Here is a 15,583-nt window from a genome sequence, read left to right on the forward strand (position 1 = left end):
GGTGAAAAGAGATGGGGATAAGATTCATAAGATTCAATAGTGAATAACTGTTAACATGACTAATCGCGACTGTCACACTTGTAAAGGTACAAGTTTTATAACAAAAAAAGGGGAGTGGTTAATCTTACAGTCCAGAAACAGAGGACCCTAGGACCATCAAGAGAGAAGCACACAAGCAGAGTGCAGGACCTTATCCAGAGAAGCAGCAGTGCCAGAGATGGAGGCAGAGATGTTATATGAATTCAAGTTATATGAATGGTTGAATGTGAAATTGATGATGTGCCCTATAAACTTTCACTCAATCCACAATAAAAACCTTAAATTAAAACAAAACAAAATAATCAGTATAAACAATCTTCTCAGAAAAAAAAATTCTATTAAATTTGAAATCAACAATAGGAAGACCAAGGAAATAAAATCAAATACATGGAAACTAAACAATATCCTGCTTAAAAGCTACTGGGTAATAGAACAAAGGAAAATGAAATTAAAAAATTTCTTGACTTCAGGCAAGATGGCAGACTAGGCAGATGCACTACATGGACACTCTACAACAAAGTGAGACAAAACAAAAAAAGACTGAGATGAAAATTCTGGCATACTGGACTCTCATGCACTTGCAGCTCAGACTGCTCTACAGCGTGAGATGGAGGCCAGCTGCATGGCAGCTTTGGAGTGCCTCTTTGGCGTATGGAGTGCCTCTTTGGCGTACAAAACCTGTAGAGTCACCAGACCAGTGTTTAACCCCTCACTCAGCCCCCAGCTTCCCTGTGATCATAACAGACATTGAAATCAGCTACATCAAAAGCCCCACAAACTGCTTCTGGCTTTAGCGCCCTCATACCTTTACAGCCTCCCCTTTTTAGGTAGCCAATGTCTAAGTTCCCCATTCCTGTCAACCCAGTGTACAAAGGGGATAGGAATGATCTTTCTGTAAAGATTCTTTCCCTCTTGGTTGGTATTTTAAGCTACTACATCCATAGGTATAGGTAAAATTCATCAGATTGTAGCGATTTACACTTGTTTTCTTGGAAAAAAAAAAAAAAAGTTTTTTTCGCCTCCTCCTCTTTTCCTTCCTCTAGTCAGATTCTGAACATCCAGCCATTGAAGCCAGGTCCAGTGGGCACTATATGAAAGTTTAGGCACCCTTGTGCATATCCCCTCACTTCATATCAACTGGATGCTTCACTCTCAGCTCTACCCTCAGTGGCCATGTCCTTGTTCATGGGTTCAGGAGTTCCCTGGTCTCACCATACTGCGGGCCAACCAGCTCACACTCTCACCATACTCCAAGTCGATGGAGGTCTATGTAACTTGGTCACTAAGCCCACCTCTTCACTGCTGCTTTGCCCCCATTTACTCTCTCACCAGTAGACCAACATGGTAGCCAGCAAGCTTACATGCATGCTTGTGTGTTCCCTTTGAGTTTCAGTCTTGGGAGGGGGTTTGTCCTGAAGGGACTTGATTGCTTGCCTCGATGGCTCCCCGGTGATCAACTTGCTTGTTCTTGTAGTAGTCAATCAGACTGCCGTTTTTGGTTTTGGTTTTCCCTGCTGGTCTTTCATTCAAGAAGTATTTTCTGTTCCTCTAGCTGCTCCAGGCTGGTCTGCTTGTCTTTTCAAGTGGGAATTTCTCATCTCAGAAGGTTCTGGATGAGGATCAGGATTCCACCTAAGGTCTTATACCCTAACAAATGTTCTGCAAGAAGCCGTTTACACTGGGCAAGTTCTAGCACCTCTTTCAGGTATTTCAATCAGTTATAAGCTGAAGACGGGATTACAAGCTTTCTATAATCATGTTTCTGGATATTTAAAGGCTCTTTCTTTTAAATCCTTTCTGATTTTACTTTTTTAAAATAGAAAGATATGCCAACAGTCAACATCACTCTCAACAGAAACAAACTGAAAGCATCCCCTTTGAGAACAGGAACCAAACAACGATGTCCTCTATCACCACTCCTATTCAATATTGTGTTAGAAGTCTTAGCAGAGCTATAAGGCAAGATAGGGAAATTAAAAACTTCAAAATGACAAAGAAGTAAAAATCTTTCTATTTGCAGATGATATGATCCTGTACAGAGAAAATCCTAAAGACTCAGCAAAAAATAAAAAACAAACTACTGGAACTCATTGAAGATTCAGCAAAGTGGCAAGATACATGACCAACATACAAAAATCAGTTGGATTCCTCTACACTAATAATGACAACATTGAAGAGGAAATTAAGAAAGAAATACCATTTGTAATAGCCACCCAAAGGTTGAAATATTTAGCAATAAATCTAACCAGAGAAACAAAATACTTATACAAAAACACCCCAAAAAACTATAAAACGCTACTACAAGAAATCAAGACATACATAAATGGAAGAATATACCATGTTCCTGGAAAGGAAGACTTAACATTGTGAAAATGTCAATACTACCCAAAGCAATCTACATATATAATGCAATCCTAATCTAGATTCCAACAACATTCTTTAAATAGATGGAAAAAAGTATTACAAACTTTATGTGAAAAGCATAGAGTCCTCGAATAAGCAAAGCACTGTGAAAAAAGAACAAAGTTGGATGCCTCTCTCTGCCCGATTTCAAAATTGACTACATGGCTACAGTGGTCAAAACAGCCTGGTAATGGTACAACAAAAGATGCAGAGATCAATGAAACAGAATCGAGAATCCAGAATTTAACCCATCCACATACAGCCAACTGACATTTGACAATGGCCAAGTACACTGAAAGAGGAGGAGATAGTTTCTTCAACAGATGGTGCTGGCAGAACCGGAACTCGATATGTAAAAGAATGAAACAAGACCTTTATCTCACACAATATACAAAAACTTATTCAACAAGGATTAAAGATGTAAATGTAAATCCTAGAACTATAAGGTCATCAATGAAAAAATAGGGACAAATTTAAGGGCTCTAATACAGGGCACACACAGACTATGAAGCATTCCAAAAATTGCACAAACAAAAGAAGACAAAATAGATGACTGGGACATACTAAAAATTAGAATCTTATGTGCATCAAGTGATTTCACCAGACAAGTAAAAACGGAGCCCACAGACTGGGTAACATATTTTTGGAATGACATATCAAACAAGGGACTAATCTCTTAAAATCTATAAGAAATTACAACACCTCAAGAAGAAAAAGACAAATAGCCCAATAAAAAAATGGGCACAGGACAAGAACAGTCATTTCACCAAAGAAGAGATTCAGGCAGCTAACAAACATATGAAGAAATGTTCATGATCATTAGCCATTGTTGTTGTTGTTAAGTGCCATCGAGTTGATTCTGACACACAGCGACCCTGTATAGGGTTTCCAAAGAGCAGCTCAGCTGGTCGGCTTGAACCACCGACGAAGTTCAAATGACTTTGCAGTCTGACCCATTAGCTCACTTCGCCACACTAGTACTCCATCATTAGCCATTAGAGATATGGAAATCAAAACAACAATAAGATAGTATTTCAAACCAGCAACAACAGCAAACTTCAAAAAACGCAGAGGACAATACATGCTAGCAAGGATGTGGAGAGACTGAGACCCTCTTACATTGCTCGTAGGATTGCAAAATGGTTCAATTACTCTGGAAACGATATGGTACTTCCTCAGAAAGTTGGAAATAGAAATACCTTATGATCCAACAATTCCTCTACTTGGTATATATCCACAAGAAGTATGAGCCAGAACACAAGTAGATATATGCACAATAATGTTCATCACACTAGCACTATTCACAGTAGCAAAATGATGGAGCCAGCCTAAGCGTCCATCAATGGAAGAATGGATAAAAAGTCTCTGGCACATACACACATTGGAAGACTATGCTACTTCAAAAACTAAATAAAATAAAGATATGGTACTTCACTGATTTTTCTGCTAGACTTAATAAAACAACTTTTAATATGGATGAAATAGGTAACAGTCAAAATAAATTAAAAAAAAATTTTTTTATTTCAAACTCATCTTAAAATGCAAAAGTAGAAGCAAATACAGATTTTAAAGTATTATATATAGTAAAAGGAGTCCTGTTGTGGCACTGCAAATTAATGCACTGGTCTGCAAGGAAGGGCTATTTGAACCGCACAGTCAGCTGTTCCAGCTCACCAGCCGCTCCTTGGAAACCCTATATATGGTGGTTCTGACACAGAACCAACTCGATGGCATTTAACAATAACAACAAATATAGTTAAGAATAAATATTTTCACATCTATCTATATTATAAAGTTTATTACCAATGTTGTGGGGGGGAAGCATTAAACAGATTAAGTTATAATATTAACAGATGTTATACTTACTGAAGTATCAGAGTAACCAATCGAATAGCTTCCACAGCAACATCGTATTCCTTATCAAGAGTCATTGATACAATGCGGTCCTGGAGAGGTGAAAAAAAGGTCATACAATAAACCACGTGCAGAAAGTAAGCTGGGAGAGATCTAAAGTGTTTTAGGGAGTATATACAAAACTAATGAAAATTTCAGTGTAAAGTGCTATACTTAAAACAGTATTATCCTCATCTTATATTAAGCAGGTGTTACAATAAATCTTCAGAATGTAAAATGCTTGTCATTAATTGACCAACCCTAACACAGAGATAAACAAATGTTAATTTGAAAAGTTAACATATGTATAAAAATACATACGTATGTATAACCTAATTTTGAGTACGACAGAATTTTCTACTAGTAATTTCTTTTGTAAAGCAGAGATTTATATATTTCATAAGGATTTACTTAGAGAATATATAATAAAGACCTGAACCAAATACTTGGTACAGTAAATATCATTTGCTAAACTACATATAACTAGCCTTTCAAAAGTGAAAAACAAAGTAAGCTTAGAAATTTTGGTGCTTACCTTGAATCTGTTTGTGAACAGCTCCAATTTGGGAAATAATTCTCTATTGGTATATAGACTTTGTAGAGCTTTCAAACACTTCAGCCTGACTTCCCCTTGCTTCAGAAATACAAATAAAAACAGCAGAAGCAGTCAATTCTGTGTCACCAAGGTTGAAAAATTTCAAGTCTGTATAAATACTAAGTTTCATCTGAACAATCCAATTTGTGTAATTCAACACAAGTAAGACTGAGTAGGTATATTGTCTGTGCAGTACTTGAATTACACATGCAATGAAACACCCTAATGTACTTAATAATCAATATAAGCACTTATCAACTCTAACATGAAGTATTTCCTACCCAGACTGTAAAACCTAAAGAAAATGCTTAGTCTGATTTGTTAGAAAAGGATATGCACATTTATCCTATATGAAGGGAGTTTAAAAAAATTCATGGAAAAATGGAACATCATGGAATTTTCCACGAAGTTTTAAAAGCCGCCTTGTAACTACTGAAAAATTCCATAGAAAAACACAATTTTATATTAAAGACTAATTACCATTTGTTGTACCGACTCATAGCGACCCTATGCACAGCAGAACGAAACACCGCCCAATCCTGGGCCAACCTCACTTACTGAACAAAAATTTGCTAAATGCTTTTTACATTCCAGAGAGAGAGCAGTCCAGCAAAAAGATAAACAACAGAATGTTTAAAAGAGAGGCAGGATGATATAGTGAAAAGTCCTGGGGATACTACTTACTAGCAGAATATTTTTAATAAAGTCATTTACTTGGAGCAACTTTATTAAAGTTTGAGAAAAAAACTACTCAACTAAGCTGTTCTTAATTTCTGACCCAAAAAACTAAGATAATGTTTGTTATTTTCAGCTGCTAAGACTGGGGATGATTGGTTATGAACAACAGATTGCTAATGCAAACTCCCTTTAGACTATTATTGTGATACAGAGCTGGAAAACAAGCATAGCCCTGGGGCAACACCATGAATAAATACGACTCTCCATCTAGAAATTTTATAGAATATTACATTGGCCAAACAATTGACAACATCATATCTGATTAACAGGCATATCAAGTAGTCTGAAAACACTATGCTCCAGAAAGTAGGTGGTAAATACTACAGCATTTTAGAGAACAATCACTGAAACTTTTAGGGGTCAAATGCTCTGAAGCATTTCAGGACAAGATAAAGAACATGAACATAACTTTGCAACTCTTATACTAATAAAGAAGCATAGCACATGGTAGGCCTCTTTGGGTCTTGCAGGCCGAATACACAGAACTTGAGAATATGGCATTAAATCTTAGCAAGAAACAGTACTGCAGCATATACAGTATAAGTAACTATGATGCTTGATCCATACAACATGCTATACATGGTAAATAAAACTGCAATGTGGAGTCTCTGGAAAACTCTAATAAAAATCTTCCAGTTCAGACCCCTACAATTCTGGAGAAGACAAAGGAATTTACAGAACTATGTGAACCATTAGATCCATTTTGGAAGAAGTGCAGCCAGAATGCTCCTTGGAGGCCAACATGGCCAAACTTTTGTCTCTCATACTTCGGACATATAATCAGGAGGGACTAGTCACTGGAGAAGGATATCATGTTTGGTAAGGTGGAGGGTCAGAGAAAAAGAAGAAGACCCTAACGAGATGGACTGCCCAAGTGGCAGCATCAATGGACTCAAACGTGGCAACACTAGTGAGGTTGGCCTAGGATCAGGCAGTGTTTCGTTTTGCTGTGCATAAGGTTACTATGGGTCGGTACCGACTTGATGGCACCTAACAACAACAACAACAACAACAACAACAATGTACCATTTGGAAAGCAGCTCATATTCTACTACTGTGCCCTGATGGAGACTGAACATTTAACTATGGACATCAAATAAAACATGTGACCATCAATAAACCATCAGAAGCTAGTTGTTATCTTCATCAATTGTTAAGTTTAGGTGAACCCAGTAGCAATGCACTGTAATGGAAGTAGCATATCCGGAATAAAGCCAAGCTATATAAACAAGTAGACTAGATCTCCATGGGACTCACTACCATTGCAAATACCCCTCGGGTTTACAAATAGTCTTATATGGTGGTGGAAGAAAACTTTTTATGATCAATTGTTGGAGGAGGAAACAAACCCAAGCTTTGTTTACAGATAAGTTGGCTTAATATATTTGTGCAGGCTACTGGGGTACTACAGCCTTACTCTGGGGTGGCCCTTAAAGACAGTAGTGAAGGGGCATATTTTCAAAGAGCAGAGTTTCAAGCAGTACATCTCATCATCAATTTTGTGAGGAAAGAAAAGCACTCTAAGGATAGGATAAACCATGGTTGGGGGCATAAAGATTAGGCTGATGTTTAGGAGACTACAAGAGTAAGAACCAAGATTGGAGACACTGATGTCTTGAAGAAGTATGTGAATACATCTAAGGGAATGTCAGGACCATTATATTACAAGTCAGTAATGTCCACCAGAGAGCATCCATGCTAAACAATCAAGAACATTAGATGACCTGTAAGTAAATATCAGCCAGGACCCTTCTTTGCCTCCCCAGTACTTGCACAAGAGGCTCAAGAACCAAGTAGTCCTGTGAAACAGGAGGCTATGGCATGGTGTTCTGACATTGCTGTTCTCAATGTCTAATCTGTCAGTAACAAAGACCAATGTTGGGTCATCAATATGGTACCAATCCTTATGAAGACCATCAATCTCAATCTCACGTGGCAAGTCAATTAAATTGGGCCACATCCATCCTGGAAAGGCCAATGATTTGTCCTAATGGAACTGGTAAGGAATTATCCCTAATGCCTTAGCTTAAACCACCATATGATGGTGCTTAGTGTCTGGTCTACCAAAACTGGAATACATAATATCACCTCAAACCAAAAGATCCAATTTGCAATAAATAAGGTATGAACAGATAATGGGATATATCATTTCCAACACATAAGAACCATATACAGGTTGCTGATTTAATGTGTGTTGGAATAACATCTTCAACGAGCAGCTCAGATGCCAGCTTGGAAATTACAACTCACAAGAGGGAGTGCTGTCCTTCAGGATAACAGATGTATACTAAATCAATTGCTATGATATATGCTGGGACTCCAATATATAGAATAAATAGTTCTAGGATCCATGAGGTAGTAATATCACCATCACTCAGCAACCTAGAAGTCCTAGTTTCTCAGGTGAGATGCTGCTACAAAGGCATGAGGCCTGCACTGATTGCTTAAGGGTCTGGAAGAAAGAAGAATGAAGACTGCAAACTTGGGAGGTCTTTCAAGTAAGAGTTTAAGCTAAAGTCGAATATCTTCGGTTTCATTTGCCAGTAGTAGTGGCCAAAAGAAATTAGTTATCATGTTTACAGGAATATTTGTCAATGATCATTATAAAGTACGGTTTCTGCTATATAATGATGAAAGAGAAATATGGTGTCTCTTGACATCTAGTTATAAATTTAAGAGGAAAGTACAGTAACCAAGTCTTGAGAATTCCCACCACATGTCTATTAGTTTATCATACCATAGAGGCTGGCATGCTGCTATGATGCTGGAAGCTATGCCATGTATTTAAAATAACAGCATGACTACCCATGGTAGACAAGTTTTAGTTGCGCTTCCATACTAACTCAGATTAGGGAAAACCGGGAAGGTATCTACTTCTATGAAGAGTTACGTCCTCAAAGCAGAGTCAACTTTAAAGATGTGGATAAAGAAAAACTTTTGGAACCTTCATTTGCTGACGTGGCACATAGCAAAAGGAAAAGAAACAGCTGCAAACACACATTAAAAATAGGAATGTGGAACGTACCAAGTATGAATCTAGAAAAATTCACAGTTGTTAAAAATGAAATGGAATGCAGAAAGATTTATATACTAAGCATTCGTGAGCTAAAATGGAGTGGTACTGGCCATTTCAAACCAGCCTTCTATAATGTCTTACAATGCCAGGAATGATACATTGAAGAGAAATGGCATCTCATTCATCATCAAAAGAACAGTTCAAAATCTATTTTGAAATATAATGCTGTCAGTGAAGAGATAATAGTCATATGCATATAAGCAAGTTAATATGACTATTATTCACATTTATGCATCAAACACTAATGAAAACTGTTACCAACTCTACAGTCTGAAACTGATCAAACATGTTATCAAGATATACTGATAATTACTGGTAATTAGAATGTGTTAAGTTGGAAACAAAGAAGAAGGACCAGCAGTTGAAAATAGGGCCTTGGTGACAGACACGATGCTGGAAATCACATTACAGAATTTTGCAAGACCAACAACTTATTCACTGTATTCTTTTTTCAAAAATATAAAAGGTGACTGACGACACATGTGGATCTTTCAGAATAGAATAAAATGAGTACATTTGTGGAAACAATAATGGGAAAGCTCAGTCAGAACAAGGTCAGGGTCTCACTGCAAAACAAAGCATCAATTGCTCATATGCATGCTTAACTTAAAGCTCAAGAAAATTTAAGCAGGTCAATAGGAGCCAAACAATGACAATGAGTATGTATCACCTGATTTTAGAAACCATTTCAAGAGAAGATCTGATGCACTGAACACTGATGGCCAAAGACCAGACAGTTTGTGGGATGACACCAAGGTCACACTATAGAAGAAAGTAAAAGGTCATTAAAAAGATAGGAAATTAAGAAAAGATGAAAATGGATGCCAGAAAAGGCTGAAACTTGATCTTGAACAGCTGTTGTTGTTAGGTACCAAACAAGATGGCTCTGACTCACAGTGATCCAATATACAACAGAAGAAAACAATGCCTGGTCCTGTACCACACTCACAGATGTTGTATTTGAGCCCATTGTTATAGCCTCAGTTGTATTCTGAGTGCTTTCCAACCTATGGGGCTAAGCTTCTTGCACTGTATCAGACAATGCCTCACTGCTATTCATAGGATTTTCAGTGGCTAATTCCTCTGAAGTAGACCACCTATTCCTTCATCCTAGTCTGGAAACTCAGCTGAAACCTGCCCACCGTGGGTGACCCTGACAGTATTGAAAACACCAGTGGCATAACTTCCAGCATCACAGCAACATACAAGTGCCACAGTATGACAAACTGAAAGACAGATGGGATTCTTGAACACAGAATAAATAAAGTGAGTGGAATAAATGATGTGAAAAACAAGTGATCAGAAGATGTTAAAGGGCAGCTCAAAAGACAAAGTGCATTAATATGAAATACACAAAGAATTGGAATTAGAAAACCAAAAGGGAAAACTATGCTCAAGACTTCTCAAGCTGAAAGAATTGAAAAAAAGAATAAATCCTTGAGATGCCACATTGAAGGGATTCTCCGTGCAAGATACTGAGCAATTCAAAAAACATCAAAGGAAGATGACAGGAACACAAAGGGTCACTATACTAAAGAGAAATGGTTGACATTCAACTATTTGAGGAGATAGCATCTGATCAAGAGCCTATAGTATTAAAAGAAGTCCTAACTGCGCGGAAGGCAATGGAGAAATTTAGCTTCCAGAAATTGATAGACTACCCATTAAGATGCTTCAAAAATGGATGAAACACTGCAAGCATTCACTAATTTATGACAAGAAACTTGAAAGACAGCTATATAGCTAACCAACTGGAACACATCCCTATTCATGTCCATTCCATAGAAAGGTGATCCAGAGTACAGAAATTCTCAAACAGTATCATTAAAATTCGACACCACAAATAAAATTTTGCTGAAGAGAACCCAGAAGTTGTTGCACCAGTACATTGTCCAACATGAATCTTAGATCTTCTTCAGATTTTTAAATCCTTTTTTCTGCTTGTTCTTCTATCTTAGTAGTATTGAGAGATTTATCTTCCAGCTCACTAGTTCTGGCTTCCATCTCTTCATTTCTACTCCTGTGCCCTTTCAGTGTACTGACCATTCCTGATATTCTATTATTAATCATTTGGACCTCTTTGTGTAGGTTGTGAATTGTTTCCAATGCTGAATTTACCTTATTTGATTGTTCCTCTAGCGCTTTCCTGACTTCTTCCTTATTTTCCTCAACTCCACTGTAAAGTGTTTAGATACATTATATAATCATTTTTCTGAATTCCTTATCGGGCATTTCCAAAGCCTGCCCTCCTCCTTCCAGTATGGAATGTAAGTCTACCTTCAGCTCATTTGTGTTAGTCACTTTATCTTGTTTCTGATCATGTGCTGATATGGACATCTGTTTTTGGAGCCATATTCAGAAGTTATCTGTAGCCTTGATACTTGGATTGGTGTGTATGTGGGTATTTTTTATGCTTTCTGAATGCCTCCTGGTAGATGTGATCAGGATCTGGGCTTCCCTTTTCACTCTTCTTTCTGAGAATTTTCAAGATGCCACTGTTGGTCATTGTGAATGTAACTCAGAATTTAATTTTCGGCCTGTTTTCTTTTTAGTCTGCCTGTCCTGCTCCACAACCCCTGGATGCATGCTTGTAGCTGTTTTTCCTCATTTAAAATTGTGCCCCACTAGCAAATGTAGGTACCAAGAGCTTTACTTCCAAACTGAGTGGCTCATTTTCCAACAACGAATCTGACAATATTCTGGCGCTATTCTTCATGTTTTAACATTCAATATTCTGGTGCTATCTGATAGTGTTTCACTGCTATTCATAAGGTTTCCAGTGGCTAAACATTAGTAGTAGTCCATTTTTTTCGTCTTTCTATTCTTAGTCAGGAAGCTCAACTGAAACCTGGCCGTCAAGAGTGAACCTGCGAATATTCAAAACACCGGTAGCATAGCTTTCAACAACACAGCAAACTGGAAGCCAATACAGAAAAACAAAATGACAGGAAGTGGTGGAACCCAGTTACAGAAGTAAAACAAAATTAAAATTCTGAAAGTAATCAGAAAAATCAGTTTATAATCAAGGAAACTACAAAGCAAAAAACCACACAAATAAATGCAATCAACACGTTGTTGTTTGTTAAGTACTGTTGAGCAAGTTCCAATTCATAGTGACCTTGTATAGGGTTTCCAAGGATTGGCTGGTGAATTTCAACCAGCTGACCTTGTAGCTGAAACCAACCTTGTGGCCCAGTGCATTATCCCACAGTGCCACACCAGGACTCCAATCAACTCATGCCTATCAATAATTATACTAAATGTTAATTAATGAAGTAAATATACTACACCAGATAGAGTAGCAGAATGAATAAAAAAAAACAGGATTCTTCAATACGCTGTCTATGATAGATGTATCTTACACATAAAGACAGAAACAGACATAAAATCAAATGATGGAAAAAAATATATCATGCTAAGGACAATCAAAAATGAGGAGGGGCAATATTAACTTCTGATAAAATAGAGTTTAAGGCAAAAACAGAATAAGAAACAAAGAAGGACATCACCTCATGATTAAATAAGAGGACCTAGCTATAGCAAATATATATGCTACCAATGAAAAAGCATGAATAGGATTGAAGATAGAAATAGACAACTCTACAGTAATAATATTGTTGTAAAACAACAACTGAAGTCGAGTCAATTCTGATTCACAGTGACACTGTACAGGGTTTCCAAGGAGTAGCAGACAGGCTTGAATTACTGACTTTGTGATTAGCAGGCTCCACACAACAGCACCACACCAGAACTCTATTACAGTAATAGTAAGAATTTTAAACCTAAATAATAGTAGATTTTAACATACCACATTTGACAAAGGCCATAATAACTACAAAGAAACTGGACAAAGAAACAGAAGAACTAAACAACACAATCAATCAACTTGACCTCACAGATATAAAGAACACTCAACCCCAAGACAGGACAATACATCTTCCTTTCCAGTGCACATGGAACATTCTCCAGAATAGACTATATATTAGGCCACAGAGTAAGCGTCAATAAACTTTAAAACATTAAAATACTAGAAACCATCTTTTCAGATCACAATACTATAAAATTAAAAATGAACAATAGAAAGATGTAGGAAACAAATCAAACACATGGACTTAAAAACACCCTGCTAAAAAGCTACTGACTAGACAGCACTAAACAGCAACAACAAAAAGCTACTGGTTAACAGAATAATAATAAAAACAAAACTAGTTGAATCAAATGAGAACAGAAGCAAAATATACCAAAACCTTTGGAACAAAGTAAAAACTGCACTTAGAGGGCAATTTATAGCAACAAAAGCACACATTCAAGAAGAAAGAACCAAAATTCACACTCTAGACAAACATTTTCAACAATCAGAAAAACAGCAACAAAGTAAGACTACTGCTAAAGGAGGAAAAGAAACAGTAAAGATTATGGCAAAAATAAATGAATTAGTGGTCCAGTGCTTATTCTATACAATGCCACACCAGAACTCCATATACAAGCATAAGGGTTAGGATTTATACACATATTTTGGGGGCACATCACTAATCTATGATAGATGAATTGATAATAGTTAATAAATAATGGGATATAAAGAAAGGAAGGAAAAATACACATTCTTTTCCAGTGCACATGGAACATTATCCAAAATAGGCCATATGTTGGATCATAAAACAAGTCCCCATAAATACACAAACATCAAAATACTAAAAAGCATCTTCTATGGACATGGCAAAAGCAGTGCTGAGAGGACAATTTAATGAAATAAATGCATACATCCAAAACAAAGAAAGAACCAAAATAAACACATTTACACAACTACAAACAGATCAGCTAAGTAAACCTACAGGCAACAGAAGAACAGAAAAAATGAAGATTAAAACAGAAATAAATGAGAAATAAAACAGAAAAACTATAGAAAGAATCAATAGGACAAGAAGCTGGTTCTTTGAAAGGTTTAATAAAATTGACAAACCATTGGCAAACCTGACAAAAGAAAAGAGGTAGGAGACACAAAGTATAATAACAGAATATTATGAAAAGATATACTCCAACAAATTATAAATTTAGAGAGGTATATATTTTTAGAAAAGCACAACCTACCTAAACTTACATAGAGTGAAGTAGAAAACTTGAACAGACCTCTAACAAAGGAAGAAATTGACCAGGTCATCAAAAAACTCGCAACCAAAAAAAGTCCAGGTCCAGATGGCTTCACTGGTGAGTTTTACCAGACACTCAGGGAAGAGCTGTCACCAATTCTACTCAAATTATTCCAGAATATAGAAGAGGTTAGAAAACACCCTAATACATTGTATGAAGCAAGCATAACCCTCATACCAAAACCAGAAAAGGACATCTCTAAGAAAGAAAATTATACACCAGTATGGCTCAACAACATCATGCAAAAATTCTCAACAAAATTCTAGGCAGCAGAATCAAACACATAAAAAAAACAACACATCATGACAAAGTAGGATTCATATTAAGGGTGCAAGGATGGTTCAGCATTAGGAAAACAATCAATGTAATCCACCAAAAAAATTTAAAAAAACAAAACAAAAAAGAACCACATGATCATATCAATTGATGCAGAAAAGGCATTTGATAAAATTCAACATCCATTACTGAAAAAAACACTCAACCAAGTAGGAATTGAAGTGATATTCCTCAACATAAGTAAGAGCATATATACAAAATCAACAGCCAACATCAATCTCAATGGAGAGAAACTGCACACATTCCCTTTGCAAACAGGAACCAGACAAGGATGCCCTTTATCACCACTCCTATTCAATATTGTGCTGGAAGTCTTAGCTAGAGCTATAAGAAAAGATACGGAAATTAAAGGTATCAAAATTGCCAAAGAAGAAGTAAAACTCTACTTGCACATGATGTGATCCTATACATAAAAAAACCCCAAAGACTCAGCAAAAAAAAAACCCTACTAGAACTCATTGGAAGATTCAGCAAAGTAGCAGGGTCAAGATCAACACACGAAAATCTGTTGCATTCCTCTATGCTAACAATGACAGTACTGAAAAGGAAATTAGAAAAGCAATACCATTTATAATAGCTACCCAAAGGATGAAATATTTAGGAATAAATGTAGCCAGAGAAACAAAGAATCTAGACAAAAACACTATAAAACACTACTACAAGAAAACAAAAGAAACTTTGAAAAATGGCAGAATGTACCATGTTCTGGCTAGAACACTTAACATTGTGAAAATGTCATTACTACCCAAAGCAATCTATACATCTGAAATCCAGAAACCCAGATCCAATGGCATTCTTTAAAGAGATGGAAACAAAAATTACAAACTTTATATTGGAAGTAGAGAGACCCAGGATAAGCAAAGCATTGCTAAAGAAGAACAAAGTGGAAGCCTCTGATTACCTGATTTCAAAATTTGACTACATTGCTACAGTGGTCAAAACAGCCCTGAAAATTTCCTCTTGAAAGGTCAGACAGACTAGCCTGGAGTGGCTAGAAGAACAAAAGATACTTCTGGAAAGAAAGACCGACAGGAAAAATACAAAGCAATAGAGGCAGACTGACTGATTACTACAAGAACAAGCAAGTTGCTCTCCCAGGAGACATCAAGGCAAGTGGTCTGGTCCCCTCAGAGTAAACCCCCTTCCAAGACTAAGACTCAATGGGAATACATGCTCTGATTGATGACCACATGGGTCACCGGTAAGGGGAAGTGAGGGAAAAACTGCAATGAAGCTTCGAGTTAAGCCCTACAACATTCAATAGATTCCTGTGAACCCGGGTGGAGACCTGGTTGACCAGCACTGTGGCAAGACCTGGGAACTCTTGGGCCCAGAGTCAGTGACACAGCCACAGA

The 15,583-nt window shown here is 36.9% G+C and overlaps 1 protein-coding gene across 2 annotated transcripts in view; it reads right to left on the reverse strand.

The window, feature by feature from the left end:
* Nucleotides 1-15,583, reverse strand: part of STAG1 (stromal antigen 1) — a 469,676-nt gene that overhangs the window by 193,651 nt on the left and 260,442 nt on the right. For both annotated transcript variants that reach the window (XM_006846604.1, XM_006846603.1), the window contains exons 10-11: nt 4,871-4,969; nt 4,309-4,388 (exon numbers count right to left, since the gene is read on the reverse strand). In XM_006846604.1, the coding sequence (XP_006846667.1) occupies nt 4,309-4,388; nt 4,871-4,969 (179 nt within the window). The remainder of the gene's footprint in view (nt 1-4,308; nt 4,389-4,870; nt 4,970-15,583) is intronic.

The sequence above is a fragment of the Chrysochloris asiatica genome, unplaced genomic scaffold, assembly GCF_000296735.1.
Source record: "Chrysochloris asiatica unplaced genomic scaffold, ChrAsi1.0 scaffold00028, whole genome shotgun sequence".
NCBI lineage: Eukaryota > Metazoa > Chordata > Mammalia > Afrosoricida > Chrysochloridae > Chrysochloris > Chrysochloris asiatica.